Below are 20,112 nucleotides of genomic sequence, written 5' to 3' on the forward strand. Positions count from 1 at the left end.
ATTTCACTGATTTCAAAGTTACTAGACCTATGCACCTGGCTAAGAGTACAACCCACACACCTGGCTATTTCCTAGAGCTGTATTTTGTCTAGTCAAAGGCAAATGCAATAATATTTTACACTCCATGTAAATGCTTAAACACCTGTGTGTTGAAACCTGGTTTTAATTACCCTTACCTTCACTAGTGTATTAAATTTTAAGTAATGGAAAAGGGGGTAGGAGGAAAGAAGCGAGTTTGTTTACAAAATCCAAGCACTACCAGTAGTTTTAACGCAAGAAATGGACTAATGTTCATTAGCTCAGGGCCTTACTAGAACATTTTGCTTTCATTTCCCTCACAAAAGGGACTGTATCGGAGGATTTCAATTAGTACTGCATATTAAAGATTTAAACCCACTTTAAGTATTCCTGATGGATAAGTAAACGCTGAATGTGCTGATTCCATGTGTACTGGATGCAGAGATCTGAACACACAATAAGAAAAAGTAGGGGTAAGAGGAGAAGGTTTTGCCCCCCTTTTGGGGAACTTGATCAAAGATGATTAATCCGGGAAGAAAGGATTACTAGAGGGGCTTATATTGTTAGAGAATGATTAATCATTTCACAAGACTCCTGGCCCACTGCATAATGGTGATCGGTATAGATTAATCATGTTAATGCAGATAAAGGATTGTGTCATTTTAGGCTGTATTCATACACAAATTATTTGCATAGTAGGCAGCTTTATACTTGTAAAAAGAACTTTATTTTGAATAAGTATCACAAGCAAGGAAGCCTGTACAATTAGGACAGTGCTTTTTTTCCCCTGCCGGTTGAAATATTAAAGGTGTGTTTTAACTCACAGATGCCCAATACTGCTTTCTTAAATGTAGCAAATAATGCAAAAAGATTCCCAGGTGCTGATCTACAACCAATTTGCCAAGAGATTTACTAATCTGTCACTGAAATGTCTTCATTCATACTGGATTTACTCCTATACCCCTAGCTGAGGCACAACTCCCAACTGCCTCAAGAGCAAGAATTACACCCCTTTTGATTGGAGCTCCATACTTTTTGGTCAACTGCAAATATCCATATTTAGCAACATTGTTAAGTTGGCACCTGCAAGTGGCTGAGCACCCTCGACTCCTACTGGAAGGCTGAGCTCAGAAAAGCTCAAGTTAAAGAAAGAAGAGATTTTAAGTGGTCACCTCCAGCACACTTTGTTAGCATACGACTGTTCACTCTGGTTTGCTTACTACTACTTTGTTCAGAATCGTTTTAAGCACCACAAGCGACGTGGGCTCCATTTCCCTTGAGAAACCACTCCCCAATGTGCTGTTTCATTATGGATACATTCTCCTTGTTAGAAAAAAGAGCTGTTCTCTCTTACTCCTAGATATATTCCTTGTGCCCCCATAAACAGTTCCTTGCCCTCCTTGGCATTCATATCTTTCCTATACTTGTAAACAAGTTGTCATTTAGCTAAGCTATGAAGGACCATCCATCAGTTTTAGCCCACGGATATGCATAAACATAGTCCACTGAAGACAATGGAGTTATGCCAGAGTATTGAGGGCATAACTTGGCCTCACATCAGTCCTTCCAGGTGTAACTCCTATTCCACCTGGAGGTTTTGAAATTTTGATAGCATCTCCCTTGACATCCGTCAAAGCCAATGTACCTTTGTCTCTCCATTTACTATACAAATGTTTTGTTAATCTTGGAAGACAAGTGGGAATTTAGGTATCTTTAGGGATTATCATTCTTCCAACACAGGTGGGCTGCTATTCCTCATTGCATATGAGCCTAAATTTTTGTTTTTATTTGTTAGACTTTTATAGGTGAATTGTTTGTGGGAGTGTGTGGGGAGGTGGGGTTATCCTGACGTTAAATTCCAATTTGCCAATGTAGTACTCAGTCTGAGCTTTGGGCTAGGTCAAACATTCTATTGTTATTTTCCCCCAGAATTTCCAACATACTAAAATTCCTTTGTATTTGTGTCCTCAGACATTCACAAGCCTCCCAATTTAGTGTGCTCTCATATTCCAGATTAATAAAGTTGCTATGATACCCCAGTCCTAGAAAGGATCCCTGCAGCCAGAGTTCCCTCTAATTTTTCCCACCCATGTGTGGAATGAAATTTGTTATGTGCACCAATATGGAGGTGATGTGAAACACATCACCTCCATATTGGTGCACATAACAACATTCATGGGGTGGGGCCGGGCCGTGGGGTTCGGAGTGTGGGAGGGTGAGGGCTCCGGCTGGGGTTGTGGGCTCCGGGGTGGGGCTCAGGGCTGGGGCAGAGGGTTGCGGTGTGAGGGGTGAGGGCTCCGGCAGGAAGCGAAGACTCCCCCCAGCTCTCTATCCCTGCAGCAGCACCTGGGCTGGGTGACCGTGGCAGGTCCAGGGCTGGGGCTACAGGAGAGGTGCTTCTCCCCGGCTGCAGCAGATCTGGGGCCAGCGGGAAGAGGTGCCTCTCCCCTGGCCGCGGCAGGTCCAGGCTGGGCTGGGGCCGGTGGGGAGAGGTGCCTCTCCCCTGGCCGCGGCAGGTCCGGGACTGGAGGAGAGGCATCTCTCCCCACCGTGGCCCTGAGCACCTGTGTGGCACTTAATAGGCTGCCGCGTGGCCATGCAGCTTAGAGGGAACTTAGCCTGCAACACTGCTGAACAGTTTGATACATTGTTGTTTGCCATTACCATGTGTTTAGGGCCCTTCAATCACTTTCAGTCCGTGACAGTGCTCAAAGTCAAGCAATATAAATTTGTTTTTGAAGACAGACTATCAAATACTTTACTGAAATACTGCTGCCCCACTCAGGCAATTATTTTTTTATAGCACTTGCTTGTATCTGAAAAAGTTTGCGAACTTTTGACTGGAAAGATCAGGAGAAAGGCTGCCTTTTCTTAGAGAAAAAAGTTGGTCAGATGATCTTACATAAGGCATTAGAACATTTTGACGAACAGTGATTAGGTATATCAGTTAGCGATTAGTTCTATCAATAACAGCCAAGAAAGCACGAAGAGTTCACAAATACTGTCTGTGGGAGCACTCAGCATATCACTAAGACTCCTATTAAAAAAGTTCCCCCTCCCCATTTCCAAATATTATAAAAACAATGTTTTTATTGTGTGAAGTTTTTTCTGCTGTTTAATACGTGTTTTTCACCTGGCACGCTACACCCACAAAACTTGGAAGTGTTGAATACCTTGAGTAAGTTTTATTGTCTTGATTTTCCACCCTAAAAGCCACATCTTATTTTGTTATGGTTCAAGTGAGACCATAATTCCAAATGTCAATTTGAATGGAATTCTACTTTCACTAAAACAAAGTTATGCCTGAAGCTCCCACTGGTACAGTGTTTTATGAAATAAGGCCCTCACACATTTCAGAATCAACTGTATCTGATATTGCCAAGAAGTGGGGCTCTCGCTTCCTGTCTGCGACATACTACAGTTGTGTTTCCCTGGACCATTTAAGTACTTAAGCTTTATGCCAATACAAAGCTGAAATTTAAATACTGTTTTGTGACATCCACAAACTCTCCTCTAAGCCACCTGACATCCAGGATGGGCAATGATATTAAAAGCAACTTGGGAATCTGAATCACTTTGAAATGAAGAGGGAGGGTAAAGACTCATCTAAATTTCCGTTATTAACCACCATTTTTTCTGACTACTTATGTACTATTTCCCCTCACTCCCTGTATCCTTTTGATGGATGTGACTATAAAGTCTGCCAATTTCCTCTAAGATATCTTATGACTTTATAGCAACATTGCTAAGGGATGCTTCTCAGCAATGCAGGGTGCATCAAATAAGGCAAAATAGGGTTCTAACCCATACCCATTAAAGAAGTATAGAAGAATCATTTATCAAAACCAGAAAGCTGTCCTTTATTTAGCCTCAACTGTGTGAAAATACCCATAAGAGACCAAAAAAACATCAAGCACCACTGAGGTGAGCATGTGGCTTTCTTGGTCAAACTAACAACACAAACCAGCCCCAGGAAAGGGAACTAACTGCCAATAATGCCACAAAAAAGAAAGTGGCTTCATTCCCCTCTCCTCATCCCTAATGGCAGTTTTTCAGTCAGTAAATTATCCTACCTTGTGGCGAGGGGAAACTTGCTGAGGCAGCAGCAGAGCCAAAGTCAGCGAATCCTCCGAACGGGTCAGTTGATCCACCTAGAAATGAGAGGAATCACAGGATTGTGGAGCGATACCCTGCTCAATGAACTTGACAAGGGCTTTCTGTAAGCTGCTTTCAGGCATTTCATTTTATTTTTAAACCTCTTGCATTTGGCAGTCAGGCTTTGTTGATTCTGTCGTATGTCTGTACCATTTTTTGAGGCTTTATTACCACCACCATTCTGTATTTATATGAACCTAGACAAATTGGATATTCTTGCCTATGCTGCAGATCTAGCTGATTGTGCTTTGCCATATAGGTGGCACGGAAAACAAGATGCAATTTCTGTTTCACAATTCATTCTAAAATAGTAATTCATACAGCGCAATGAAGCTTGAGAGATCAAACTGACAGGAGATGGTGCTGGTATGGTGTAAACTAAGTAATGGGAGGATTACAGAATTAAAATTTGGGAAGCAAAAAATATCAAAATAAATACTTTTTGTTACTGGAGGAATCCTTAATTTATTATGCTGCTTACCATGAAAAATTAAAAGTCTTCTTATATTTAGTTTTTATGTTTCTTAAAGCATGAATGATTCTGCAATGATCTTGGTATCAAGATTTCAAGGACAGAGCTTGCATTGGTGTTCATTTTTTATAAGTTTGCTTTCTCTCTAGAGCAACAACATTAAAGTCCCAACCATGCCTTTGTAAGCTATCAGTTAAATTATTAACTTCTGAATACAGTATTGTAACTATTTTTCATTAAAGCATATTCAACCCAAACTAGAAAGAAAAGGAAAAAAGCTTTAATAATTATATTTGGGACAACAGAATAGGCAGAAGGCTAATTTCTTAGTCCAAAACACACTTTGCTTTACAGTGTAGTTTTTGTCACTTCTTTCCCCTACAGCTTTTAAGTGGCCATTCTAACGGCCTAAAAGTACCAAAAAGTTGACCTTATTTTTGTTTGTCCTTAAAGATTTCACCTCTGAACAGTCACACCCTGAGAAGTAGCAGCAGCAGTTCAATTATTGTGCTTTTAGTGTTATGCGTACATTATATAGGTTACATCACAGCTGCTTAGCCTGCAGTGCTTAGAAACTAGCCAGGTGGGACTGGAACATCTGTGCTGCACTCAAACACCACCAGGGACAGCTTCCAACATCTGGTGCCATTTCTGAATTGTCTTATCGCTGCAAGACATTCTGCCCCATCTGCTACTCTCAACTGGGTTAATTAAACTAGAACTATCTCCTTTATAATAAACGGCTAGCAGTAATAAAAGGAACAATTCACTTTCTAATACATGTGTACTTGTATTTCTTTTTAATGTTATTTTATTGTCGTCAATATCAGGAAGGCATGACTGTTTTTCAAAGGGGAAATGGTGTCTATCTACAGAATGTGTATGATTTGATATAAAGCAGCAAATAAAGAGAAAGGGAGGACCATGCGTCTGAATTCCACAGAAGGTTAATTCCATTGTAATACCTGTACCACTCTTTTTAGAACAGATTAAAATTTTCTATCTGATGATGCCTGAACAAATGCAGTAGGATTTGTATTGAAGGAATTTATATAAAATATTTGTTTAGTCTGTTGTATTTTGATATAAAAACCTTGCATTGGATATAATGTAAACGTGGGAGGGAGGTGGAATGAGCCAGTCAAATATCAAAGTTGGAAACTAAGTGAGAAGATCAAACTTACTGGGTCTACTGCAAAGGAAACACTTTCATAGTAATACCTCATTTGCTTCCTGTTAAAGGTGGTGAAGATTTGATCTTTTTGTACATAGAACATACAGCACAGGTTCTGTATTCTCCTATGTCAAACCACAACCTCAAGATCAGCTGCTTTCCTGACAAGCCTAAAGAGGTAACCCATAGCCACAGCATTGACTAACCCCCTCACTTTGAACCCAAAAGATGTAAGGGATTTCTGAATATTCTTCAGGTCTTTTGCCTCAATGGTCATTCTTGCCAATTCTCTCTCTCTCTCTCATGTGCCTGTTTCATTTTCGGATGGAACACTAAGCTCAAGAGGAAGGAAGCAGAACCTAGACTGATAGCAACAAAAGCAGCTCTCAATGGAGGAAGCCATTGGCCTAGAGTTAAACCTAGTCTCCAATAATCCTAAAAAATAGCTATGACCACCTACGTGCCACCATGGACATGGCACTGTCTTGTTGGTGTGACTTCTCTATGCAAGTCTGTCTTTACACCTTCTGTAAACAGGATGTAACTTATTGGGCAACTTCAGTAATTTGTAAATCTCAAACTTCACCATCCCTTTCCTGTACTGTAAAGCTTGCTCAGTGTTCCCACATCTCAGGGTAAACAGTTACAGCACCTACTACACTGAAAAATACATATAGATGAGGAGTTGTTTAGCAAACGCCTCCACAGATCCTGGAACTCATAGTATTTCCCTGCCAATTTCTTTACAGGGGAGATCAAAGGCTGCTTTTGACCCCTCCACTGTGTCTTGCGTGACCCAGGAAATGTTCCCACACCCTCTGCTGCAAGGAACATATTGGTCATCACAAGCGACCTGCATGTGAAGGACAGTGCTAATCTTCACAACATGAGCTATCCTCAAAGATTCCCACAGGAGATCTGTCGCTATAAATGAACTCTTTCCATCTGCCTTCACAGGGCAGCAAGGAGATTATTTACAATGACCAGCTGGTAATATGCCTCTTCTCAATACCATTCCTCAATGTTGCTGAAGACTGGAAAAATTGCTGTACCACTGTAGGGCAACGAAAAGAATCAGCAGCTCAGATGTGCTCAAATGTGGAGAGCTACATTTGTTTGAAAAGGATTCAGTTTAAAAATGAAAAAATCTTCTGTTTAGAATTTTTTAAAACTCTCTCTCTCTCTCTCTCATCTCCTATTAAAACTGGATTTAAAAGGGAAAGAATAAAGTGTTACAAAATAGGCTTTTTACAAAAACCTGATGAAGAGTATTTCCATGGATAAAGGGGCAAGGTGGAGGACAATGTGGATTCTGCTTTTGGAACGTATCAGAATGACCATGGATCTCAGCATTCCTAAAATGCATGCCTCACTCATTTACATTTCCCTCAATAAAGGCAAATAAAAGTTAATGTATGAAAACTTTAAAGATCTTGGGAAGTGGGAAGGAGAGAAATTAAGACAGATACTAATTTATTATTTATTTTAACTTGGTTGTCTGGTGAGTACTATGGGTGCTGTTTCTACCCAGCATCACTGCTTTGTCACCCATACTCTTTTCAAGATCACACCATTATAGCACAAGCAGTATCTCAGATGATATTTATCACATTTGACTGTTATTTCATGAATGCGTAACATGTCCAAACTAAACAAGTTTGCACTCTTTTGATAAGTGACACTGTGCAACGCAGCAGCATTGAGATGGTGCCACATTGCTCCTGGCTGCTAACAGTGTAATCCTTTACTGAATTTTCTTGCACATATGGATTCATAAATAACCCACAAGATTATGAATTAAATACATTTTAAGTTTTATGTAAATCTTATACAATTATATCCAGCGGCGGCTCCAGGCACCAGCGCTCCAAGCGCGTGCCTGGGGTGGCAAGCCGCGGGGGGCGCCCTGCCGGTCCCTGCGAGGGCGGCAGTCAGGCAGCTTTCGGCAGCATGCCTGCGGGAGGTCTGCTGGTCCCGCAGATTCGGCGGCTAGTACGCTGAATCCGCGGGACCGGTGGACCTCCCGCAGGCATGCCGCCGAATCCGCGGACCTCCCGCAGGCATGCTGCCAAAGGCAGCCTGCCTGCTGTGCTTGGGGCGGCAAAAAAGCTAGAGCCGCCTCTGATTATATCTAGTTAATGATTATGCATCATACCACAAAGCTATTAGCCCTTGGTGTTGGGCAAAACTAGGAAGTGTGGCCTTAAAAAAAAAAAAAAAAAAAAAAACCCAAAACCATGTATTATATAAAAGAGTAACCAGTTATTTGAAAAAATTTAAATTTGTTTTGATCAATGAATACAGCTGGAAAAACTGCAATCAATTCACAGAATTTAATTATTATAACCCAATCTGCTATGGGGAGGAGGCTCATTCAGCCCCACTATAAGCTACTACAAATACTGCGAGGAAAGAAGCACTACTAAGGTGCCCCATGTTACACAGAAACAGTAGCTTGTGTTAATTAGTAAAATTTCTGTTTGCAATTGAGAGAGAAACCTTCTCTCAAAGGTTTCTTGCCAACTAAAAGGGTCACACTGGTGCTTAATTCTCTGTTAAACTTGATACTGAGGGGGAAAAATTACATCCAGCCATCTGACCACCCCCATCCTCCTCCAGTTAACTCTTCTTTGATTGTCCCATTAAAACACCTTAGATACATGACAAACTCCCTTTAATAGTTTATGATCCACTGTTTTAACTGTGGCTGGCATGAATGTCTGTAGCATGACACAAGACTTTTTTTTTTTTAATTATATTATCTCTCTCTTTCTCACACCCACATCCATCCACACCCACACCCACACCCAACCCAGTTTTGTACTTTTGTAGGCAAGTCACTGAAATCTAAAGCTTGCCTAAAAGAGTTACTGTGGTTTCACAGTTTAGTGCTAGCGTGGACATGAGTGAACTTAAATTTCAGTTTAGTATTAAGAGAATAATTCACCATAAATTAATTGAACAGAATTGTAACTTCAGAGTGAGTTTTTTGGCATTAGGGTTGGGGTTATCCAGGGGTCATGAGGAGATAAAAGAAATGAGTTTGCTTTTGCTGTATACATTAGATGTGGCTTGTGAATAGAGGTCATCCATTTCTATAGCTGCCTATCCCTTAACTTGTAACATGAGAAACTTAAAGCTGACTGGATTGTGCTTGCTTTTAGAATTAATTATAAATAACTCTGCATTATAACCCAGGCAGTTTCTGACAGACTGATTTAGTGGCTAATCTTTATGATTTGCTAACCTTATTATTAATCCTATATATAGTAAAAGCTGTGTTATCCAGCACTTTAAACCGGACTTTCAATGAAGACCAGAAATGCCGATTTATAGAGCTGGCCGGTTGGTATAGTCCAGTTGGCGCGGGGCCAGCAGGCTCCCTACATGGCTCAGCACGTAGTGGCGACATGTCCCTGATGCTCCTAGGCAGAGGTGCAACTAGGTAGCTCTGCGCCGGCCCCGCCCTAAGCGCTGGCTCCGCAGTTCCCGCTGGCAGGGAACTGTGGCCAATGGGAGCTGCGGGGGTGGCACCTGCGGGTGGAGGCAGTGCGCAGAGCCATCTAGCTGTGCCTCTGCCTAGGAGCAGCAGGGACATGTCACCACTTGCAGGGAGCTGCCCAAGGTGAGCGCCACCTGGATCGGGCACCCTAACCCCCGCCCCGAGCCCCCTCCCTCCCTCAAAGTCCCACCCAGAGCATGTGCCCCATACCTACTCCTGCACCCCAACCTCCAGCCCCACACCCCCTCCCCCACTCAAACTCCCTCCCTCTTAGTTAACCAGAATTCTTCACTTATTGGCACCCCCCATTCTCCCAACATGCCGGATAAAAAATGTAATATGGTAATTTGTGTGCAGTTATAAACTTACACACAGTTGTCCATTTTTTGGGTACTTGAAACATTTTGCTTTGCTTGTCACCATTTTTCTTTCCCCTTTATCCTTACAATATTAAAACCCATAAGCTTGTGCACGGACAGTCAAAATTAAACAGATCATAGATTAAGGATAAGGATATATACCTGTTGAGATTGGCTGGCCAGCACCATCAAACAGATCAAACAGATCATTAGAAGACTTGCTGCCAGGGGGTCCTGAAGCCTAAAGAAGACAGAATTTACCAGCTTTTTAAAAAACATGATTGAAGTACTATTTATAGTTCAACTGCAAGTGTAGCTTTCTAACTGTCTTATCACAAACTTCACACATGAATTGAGCATTGTTCTCCTGATGAAATGGCCCCCCAAAATGGCCAGAATGTCTGCAGAGATGCAGATGGGTAGAGGGGAGTTTGTTCGAGTAACCTAATTAAGCAAAGACAGACTTCACTAGAATATATTTAAGAGAATCTGAAGTTAAAAAGTGCTGAAGGAACATTACCTACCATGTTATTTTTACTATCTGTAGCCATTTATGTCCACGGAAGATTTAAACCGGAGAAGCAAACATCAAAGGTGTGCATGTTTAAATCACTTTGGTTTTGGTTGAATGATATAAACCTTATGTAAAATACTAGTAAAGAACGTCACCGTTATCAGGTGGTGAATATGTTCAATCAGATCTTAGGGCTTGTTTACATAGGGAGATTTCCTTCCCACATACTTATAGCAGAATTATTAATTCATTAATACATAATTATTCCATTTAGTTATACTGGTATAAGCCTCCACGTGGACACTATTCAAGAATTACATTGATTTTATTCCAGAATGATGACTGTGCTTTGGAAAATTATAAATCACTTATTCTGGAATTGTGTGTCCACAGGGGAATTTACACTAGTACAATTATAGAAGAAGAATTATTCTGGTATAGCTATGCAAGAAAATTTTGCCATGTAGACAAGCCCTTAGTTAATGGACAGAGTTATCTGGAAGACAAACTGTTTTGCAACACATTAATCTAAAATCTCAGAATAACTGACCTGTATTATCAAATATAATTCCAAAGTTACTGTGGGACCCTGACTTAGCTTGCAAGGTCACAAAGGAGACAGAGGGAAAGCAGTATTGAAGCCTTCCTTTTATCAGTCATGTAACAAGGAAGAGAATGCATTTCCTGATAGTACCACGGCACATCGGAAGTCACTTCACTAGCATAGTCACTAATACTAGTATTGGTCATGAATTTCCAAGAGAATGTTTTTCCATCAGAAAAATGCTGATTTGACTAAACTGTTTTCAGGAAAGGGTTAATTTTGACAAATTTTGAAAAAAAAATTGGGGAGTTTAGAAAATTTCTAAACATCTCATTTTGACACTCCTGAAACAAAAATATTTTGTTTTTTGGTTTGAAACTTTATTTAATTTATACTAAAAATAAAAATTTTAAAAAGTCAAAATTGAAGTGAAACATTTCAATTAACCCAGTCTGAAATTTTTGGAGTATTGTTTGTGAAAGTTTTTGAAATTTCAACTACACTTCTACCCCGTTTTAACGCTGTCCTCGGGAGCCAAAAAATCTTACCGCGTTATAGGTGAAACCGTGTTATATCGAACTTGCTTTGATCCGCTGAAGTGCGCAGCCCCACTGCCCCGGAGCACTGCTTTACCGCGTTATATCTGGTCGCGTTATATCGGGGTAGAGGCGTACTTGTCTGATTCAGGATGGGAAGTTTTTTTTTTTTAAAAAAAAGTCTTCTTATGGGATGAGAAAACTGCTTCCCACCCAGCTCTAATACACGAGATTACCATCAGTTTGGTTAATCTGAATCCTATATTCTTGCAGGAAACACCACCAAGAATGCACACATTTAGCCAACGTTACTACTCCTGCAGTACAATGGCATTCTTACTGTTCTTTGAATCTTGGCACTGGGGTCAAGTGCATCTGTGGCAGACTGACGACCTGCTGAAAAGTCTGAAGTACCATTTTACTACCTGTCTGCCTGACTACTTGCCTCAGTCACACTGGCACAGAGTTTGTGGATTCTCTTACTTTAGGTGGAAGTGGGAGGCAGTCCAGAACCATCTATCCTGGTCAATGAGAAAGAGGGGAAGGTCAGCTGACTCTCCAGAACTCTCCTGGCAGGCTTCCACATTTTAAGATGGTTTCTACCTACTAGAGGAACAGTCATGGACTCAGACATTAGTCGGGCAGGGGGGCGCACAGAGAGAGAGAAAGATCCCAAATGGCTGACATTAGCTTTATTCCTCCAATGCGAGTTTTGTACCCTTCTAACGCACTCATTAAATTAGTACTTGTGGGATACAACCAGCAGTAAGAATCTGAGACACAAGCCCATGATCATCTGGAGGGGAAAAGCCTTACAATCCCACTCTCAAAAGGGTTTTAAAAATAAAGAACTGCTTCAGAACCCTCTTCCCACAGGCAGCACTAAGGCTGTAGTCTAGTTTGTAGATCCTGGTGAAGATACGCATCCATGGCCAGTCAACTCTGAACATCTCTTCAGATGAGGGCATTTGTCAATAGAGAGCATTGCCCCTATAGACTTTTGAGAACCGGTCTGCCAATTTTGGGGTAGACTTTTCTAATATCACATCTTAGCCATTTAGAAATGGTTATTTTGAAGATTTTTTATTCCTGTATTTGGAGTGGAAGCTCTGCAGATTTTATAGATCTCTAGTCAAGCTGATAATTCATCTGAGATCCAGTTTGTGCTGAATTCCTCCTTATGCTTCAGATTCAGGTAGAGGGAAAGATGATTTTCTTAACATCACAGAATTCACAACAGCAATTATTGAAAGCAAATTGACAGGATCACCTTGTCCTTGTGAAGTATACAGGATGCTTCTTTATCTGGGTAGTTTGAATACCTACAGAGGTAATGGAAACCAAGAAAGCTACTTCAATGGACCACAAGTACATGGATATGATAACATGGAGTTTGAGAGTTTAAGACCCAGATCAAGTTCCATATAGGCCAATGTTTGTATAAAGTGGCTTTATTTGGACTCTGATGAATCATGCTATGTAAGAAAGATAGTGGAGTCTTACTGCCAGCTCCTAGAATGCTAGATATGTTAAAGATCCAAGTGATGGCTTGTCTACGGGATCAGACTATTTAGTAAGAATGAAGCAATGTCTTTAGTTCTTCTTGGTGTCATCACACAGTCCATTAGCTCCAACCATTGAGTCTGAGCCAGAAATGAGCAGAAGCCTTCTAAGACTGTGTTCCTTTTGAGACGATGGTATAACATATAAATTAGATAAAATCTCTTTTGTTATGCTACATTCAAGAGCCATACTTCAAAATTCAGGAAGGTGGGTTCCAGATGGAAGATCTGGGTAACCAGTAGATGAAACAAACATATGGTTATCATCTCCATTTGTTCAAAGTATCAGGGCCTCATTAACCAACTGGGTACGAGCAGGATGACAAGTAATTTTTCTCTTTTTACACTGTTCTGTTCAGTAAAAGCATGGGGAGAGCAGAAGTAACTTGGAAGAGAGCTTCCATGCCTAGAACTATTGAATGTGTCCTTCAAGACATTTGTTTTACTTGTGATTTGGCTGTGAAGCAAATAGGAACACTTAAGGCTGGCTTAATCTCAGATACGATATGGAAGTACTGGTTGCTCATTCTCCATTCTGACGACTGGACAACTTGACAATTCAGCCAGGCTGGATTTTCAGGTATGTAGGGCTAAATGAAGGCTAGGATTCTCTCCTCCCATCCCATACTGTGAAATGTCTCACAGCAGTTCGGAGCTTCTGATCCCTCCCTGGCAGCTGATGCAGACAAAGGTGGTCACTTATCACCTTAAAGTACTGACCCTGCCGGAGGTCTGGGAAGCTAAGAATGTGAACTTCACTGATCTCAGCCTGAGGAGATTTTTTTTTTTTTTTTAAATAGCCTTTTCCACACTGTGGATGACCAAATGCCCTGAGGGTTGTGTGGGAGCCCAAGGTGAACCCCCACACCTGAGAAACAACTAGTCCCTATTATTTTCTGACTTCTTGCAGATAGGACAGCTGCATAGTGCCTGTCAGGGTGCGCTTGATGAAAGATCACCACAGGAAAAATTTGGAAGTCCAATGGGAAACATGCTCTTCCTTTTTATGGCAGAGAAGCGAGTGGACTCAGCTTTGCAGCAGAAATCTTTGCAACAACCTCTTGTGGAGTCTAACCAAAGAAGACACATCTATGCATGAGAGCATTGTGTTTAACAGCCTGAGGCAGTCTCAGTGACACTAATTATTTTTATAACAAGAAAGTTTAATTTCAGAGGATTACAATTTCAAATAAGGAACAAAGAGCAGGCCAGGAATAAAGATCCACTTTGCAAGTCAGTGTCAGACTAAAAATAGACAATATAAAAGATATACACTTAGGCAAGATGTGCTTCTAAAAGTTTTTGCCGTTTTCCAAGAGATGTCAATAGGCTCTTGAATTTTTCAATATTTTCTGATGCGTGTAAGTGAACCTTACAAAGATTCATAAACTGTGGATTGACCATAAATAACTGTTTCACAGAGTCTGGCATGCCCACAATTACAGGGAGACAAAAAGCAGAAAGATAACAGATGGGTTAGGTAAGGAAATACAATATCAGTAGAAACCCAAGGGAAGCTAGGAAGACTAGAGCCTTCACCTATACTACATAAGTAGATATTTTAAACACTATTGTGAAACAGGCTTTCAACTCAGCCATGTTATAAGACTTCTCCCCCTCCCCCCTCTTGCCTGTGTGTACAGAAAAAAAGTTAGTTGTGGTTGGGCCACAAACTTGTTCCAACAATTATTTTGTAGCTTAGATATGACTGTAATTAAAATACTGGCCCCAGACACTGAGTTTTCTAGTACCCAATAGCAATAGAGACTGACGAGTTGGACAATATCTGTGAACATACTAAATGGCTAGGGAAAAAGAAACTTGCCACAAGTATTTTTTTCCCCCTTAGGTATGTCCAAACAATTTAGAAGCTTGAAATTCAGCCTAGTGATAAATCAAAATCATGTTTCTGTATTTTAAGTTGGGGCTTTGTATTTTGAGAGCTTTGCTAATTACATATGGCTGAATGTGGTGTTTTTAAACAAAAACTGTTACAAATCCGAAGTATTGTATAGAATACTAATGTTTGAAATACCAGACATTTTGAGATTAAAAATAGAAGTATCTTTTGAACCTTAAATTCTCTCTTCCTGCTATTTTTTTAAATAGAGATTAAAATAGAGAAATGATAGCTACTTTGTTTAAAAAAACAAACAAACACCACATCCACCCATCAGAGCCTGTCCATTCTAAATTTGTGACGGCACTATATTACTAGATAAGGGACATTTATTCTAGGTCCAATTTTAGGGTCTTAGCCGCTATTGAAAATCCAACCCTTTAATTTCTGGGAAAATAGTTACTCTTTGGGCTGCTCTATAGTCTACTTAATTCCGAGTTCCCTTGTTCTTAAAACAAACATGGTTTCAGAGTTGGAAGAATGGAAGTTACATCTTACCTTTACTGTAGATTGTGGGGTATAAGCTGCATTCTGATCCGGACTTGTTTTGTCTCCCGTGTAATGTGCTGCTGCTCCCAGATCAATGGTTTTGGAAGGATTTGCTGTGCGTTTGTGTCTGGTGGTGGTGGTCTCTGTGGCCTGTGTTATATGAATATGTTTGGTCGTCACCGTCTCCTCTTCATCTTTGAATTCACCTTTGGAGGATTTACCTCTTCTTGCTTTCTTTTCCTCATCACTATCACTAGAAGAGCAATGAAGAATGAAACAAAACTGATAATAATCAGTACAAATATGATTCAATTCCTCCTCACCAAGATCCGAAGCCCACTGAAATCAATGGAGTCTTTTCATCTACTTCAATGGACGCTGAACTCAGGCCTAAGAATTTTGACAAGAGTGTTGATTTGTATTAACAAAAGACTGTGCAGACAGCGACTTAGGGAAAGGAGTACACAGCTTTAATATTTGAGAAATTAATACTTTACACTTATGTGGCACTTTACAAAAGTGGGGGTAGCATTATCCCAATTTTTCAGAGACTTTTCTGTGCATGTGTGGGGTTTAAAGGTATTTGTTAGATACAGCTGTCTGGCCTGTTATAATTAGGGATATTTAGAAAAAGAGTGAAGTTGGTAGGCCTATTCAACACTTGCCCCAAGAGGTTATTCACTGGTCGAAATGAAGCGGTGCATCAAGAAAGGGTGCTGGCCTTAAGATGTCAAGGATACCAACTCCACTTCCAGCCCATATCCCATTTGAGATATATGGGCTTTTATTTTCTTTCAAGTATTTGTGAAAAATGGTTACCCAGCTTTAATAAGATTGTTTCACAGTATTATACAGAACTGTTCTAAATTTCCCAGCTCAGAAAACACATTTATTCGTACACCTTAAAGCACGTGTCTGTTTTAGTTGAAATCTTTTTATGTACCACAGTGTAATGTATGTTTAGTCTATTAAATTCTCCATTCTTACTTTGCTAGTGACCCAAAAAGGTGTAAAATATTATTCATTTTTGCAACAGGCATATTGCATTTTATCATTAGGGCAACAGAATTGTACATAACAATGAAAAATGCTGGAGAGAAAGCTTAAATATATTGAAAAACTATTTTGAAATAGCAATTCCCTTCTGGGTACATAATTAAAAGTAGAAGGTTTTTATATTTTAATAATGCACAAGAGTACTAACATATCTAATTGAACAAAGACTGTCCTTTTGTCAGTGGGGATACAGGAGCGACGCCAGGGTTTTTGACGCCCTAGGCGGCAGCTCTCCTCCTCAGAGCATTCGGCGGCGGGGGTCCTTCCGCTCCATGTCTTCGGGGCGCTTCGGCGGTGGGTCCTGGAGCGAGTGAAGGACCCGCCGCTGAATTTCCGCCGAAGACCTGGAGCGGAAGGACCCCCCGCCGCCAAATTTCCACCAAGGACGGCAAAATGCTGCCTCCCCCCCAAATCCTGCCGCCCTAGGGTCGCCTAGTGGAAGCGCCGGCCCTGTGGGGATATGACAACCACAATATACTCTAAAGGGTAGTCTTTGTTCTCTGCTGAGAATAGTGGGGAGTTTGGCATACTTCATATACATAGAGGAAATGGGACACATACAATCTAGTTGCCACTGGAAGTGCTTCCAAAGACTAACAGCATTAGCTTTAGCCAGACATACAAGCAAGTGTGGTGAAAGACTGCACACAGCTCTGCCAGTGCACCTAGTCCCCGATTTGTAGCAACTCTCGGCTGTTCCAGCTCTTGGCCCTCTGAGCCTACAGTACTATTAGCCCCATGCACAAGTGAGGGAATAGAAGGAGACCACTACATTCATTTTCAGTTGTGATATCAGGATTTTAATCCAAGTCTCCAAAGATGACTGGCAAGCTCACTAATGCAATGCATCATTTAGTCACCCCACTCCTGGCTTAGAGTGTAAGCTCCTTTGGGGCAGGTTCTTTCCATTGTGTGTTCATGCAGTGCTTAGCACAATAGGTCTCCGAGGCTGATTGGGACCTTTAGGTACTACTGCAATACAATTACTATTGTTAATTGTTAACCACATCAGTGCAGCCCCAAGTACCTAATGTGTGCATGTGTTGTGGGGAACTTGAGGGAGAGGAGAGGTTATCAAGTGCAGGTGCTGTCACATGCACCGATGAAATGTGCACTTCAGATGCATGCCCATATTACACTATAGCATAAGTTTCAGAGGAACGTAGTAAGGTTAATCTCACTTGCTCAAGAGTAAGACACAGATGACCCTTTAGTGATCTACACCATCTTAACTGCTGCACTACCAGAAATTCTAGCTCTACAAAAATAAAAAGGGTTTGAGTGGTCAACTGACCTCCAAAATCCACAGCATTAGAGAAGCGATGTTTAGGTGGATGCATGTGTTATATCTGAACGTTTTCCAGAGAGGTTAAATATATATACACTGAAATGTAGGACATAAAATATTACAGTGCCCAATTTTCTATAATAAACTGTACTGCTTCAAACGGAATGTCTCCGGAGATTTGTTTTGATTTTTCTTTGATGGTCACATTAACAGCAATGAAACATTATAGATTAATGTTCACTTTAAATGTGTTTACTATGTACGGAATAAATCCCTATAAAATCGTACCGCTTCATGTGAGAACTGCATAGTGAATGTTAAGAAGTTTCATCTAGTATCGTATTGAATCATTAAAGATACGGTCCTATGAGCAATGCATGTTCACGTAACAGCCAGGAGCTGAACTCTAGCCTGTGGTCTCTTCCTTTGCTTTAGATTCTCCTCCCCCCTGAAGGAGTGAAAATGGTTTACTGTCTCTTTGATTCGGGGGGGGGAGATAGTTTGAGGCAGAATGTCTAAACCTAGTCAGCCCGCAAAGAAGGATTACCACTCTTTAAACCAAGGTCACCTTTAGCAACGATGACACTTATGGTTTTATAGGAGACCAACACCACATTTTGTTTTCCTTTGCCATCTGCTGCCTACACTAGCTTCTTAAAAGGTTGGAGAGAAATAAATTTGGACAGAGTTCAAGAATTCCTGTTTGGTATTAAAAAATTGTTTTACAGATGCATTAAGGTACCTGCAGACAATTTGGAAAATACTGCTTCTGTACATAAGGATGGGATCAGCATTAATGGAGTGCAAAGCAAGGAGGATACTGGGGTCAAGCTTGGATCATTAGTGTAAGATTGGGGGAATCCCAACAAAGGAAAACCAGAGGCTTTTAGCGACTGCTTTCTGAATTCCCTTCTCTTCTACTATTTCAGTTCCAATGAGCCATCCGTACTGATAAGTTGGGAAAGGAACACAATTCTGAGAGACAGGAATGTTTTCCTTCTAAGGTTCAAAAATAGCCGTATTTCAAATTGTAGGCCCAGTTTCTCTGCAGACAGACAGTTGTGCATACCTTAAGTGTAGTTCTGCTCTGAAAAATGGCATGATGGGGTTACATATTTATCGCTCAATGACTTAGATCAAGTGTTTTCAGCATATAAGTAAAAAAGAACCTTTTATTTAACTAGACCTGGAATCTGAAAGTCAAGCTGGGTTCTTCTAGTTCATGCATCAATAAAAATAAAGATTGTAATTGGAATTTTGTTAAGCATTCTAACGATGAGATGAAAGCCAGATGGAGTCTGTTCTCATCCTTCCAGAGCAGTACTGACTGCAATGCTAACAGGAGTAAAAAAAAAAAATAATAATTTTGTTTTAATCACTAATGTCAACAGTTGAGACTGAACACATACAGAGAAGATCTGTGGATTGAGGCAGTACCCCTTATGTAGTCACTTTTCAGAGTAGAGCAGCGCATTAATTCTACATTACTGCACCCTGACAGATTGTGAATAAACTGTGGAGGATGTTTGTTTTTAAGTGAATTCATTTAGGTGGTAGTACTGATGAAAAGGATCTGGGGGTTACAGTGGCTCACAAACTGAACGAATCAACAATGTGATGCAGCTGCAACAAAGGGTGATATTCTGGGATGTATTAAGAGAAGTGTCGTATGTAAGAGATGGGAGATAACTATTCCGCTCTACTTCACACAGGCAACGCCTCATTTGGAGTACTGCATCCAGTTCTGGGCATCACACTTTAGAAAAGATGTGAACAAATTGGAGAGAGTCCAGAGGACAGCAACAAAAATGATAAAACGTTTAGAAAACCTGAACTATGAGGAAAGGTTAAACTGGGCATGTTTAGTTTTGAGAAAAGAAGACTTGGGGGGGGGGGCTGATAACCGTCTTCAAATACGTTATGGACTGTTATAAAGAGGAGGAGGATCAATTGTTCTCCACGTCCACTGAATAAAGGACCCCAAGCAATGGGTTTCATCTGCAGCAAGAGAGATTTAGGTTAGCTATTATAAAAAACTTTTTAACTATAAGGGTAGTTAAGCTCTGGAATATGCTTCCAGGGGAGGTTGTAGAATTCCCATAGTTAGAGGTTTTAAAAAATAAGTTGGACAAACAGTCAGGTTTACTTGATCCTGCCACAGTGCAGGGGACTGGACTTGACAACTTCGAGAGGTCCCTTCCAGCCCTACATTTCTATGATTTAGGGCAGTGGATCTCAGCCTTTCCAGACTATTGTTCCCCTATCAGTAGTCTGATTTGTCTTGCATACCCATAAGTTTCGCCTCACTTAAAAACTACTTGCTTACAAAATCAAACATAAAAATACAAGTGTGTCAGCACACTATTACTGAAAAATTGCTTGCTTTTTCATTTTTACCATGTAATTATAAAATAAATCATTTGGAATATAAATATTGTACTTACATATCAATGTATAGTATATAGAGCAGTATAAACAAATCATTGTCTGTATGAAATTTTAGTTTGTTCTGACTTTGCTAGTGCTTTTTATGCAGCCTGTTG

At 40.6% G+C, this 20,112-nt stretch overlaps 1 protein-coding gene across 1 annotated transcript in view; it reads right to left on the bottom strand.

Annotated features, from left to right (window-relative positions):
- The window catches only part of CLINT1 (clathrin interactor 1), an 82,498-nt gene that overhangs the window by 5,221 nt on the left and 57,165 nt on the right, over window positions 1-20,112 (bottom strand). The window contains exons 7-9 of the mRNA XM_026659425.2: window positions 15,235-15,478; window positions 9,843-9,921; window positions 4,092-4,169 (exon numbers count right to left, since the gene is read on the bottom strand). Of these exons, the coding sequence (XP_026515210.1) occupies window positions 4,092-4,169; window positions 9,843-9,921; window positions 15,235-15,478 (401 nt within the window). The remainder of the gene's footprint in view (window positions 1-4,091; window positions 4,170-9,842; window positions 9,922-15,234; window positions 15,479-20,112) is intronic.

The sequence above is a fragment of the Terrapene carolina genome, unplaced genomic scaffold, assembly GCF_002925995.2.
Source record: "Terrapene carolina triunguis isolate 2854851 unplaced genomic scaffold, T_m_triunguis-2.0 Scaffold629, whole genome shotgun sequence".
NCBI lineage: Eukaryota > Metazoa > Chordata > Testudines > Emydidae > Terrapene > Terrapene triunguis.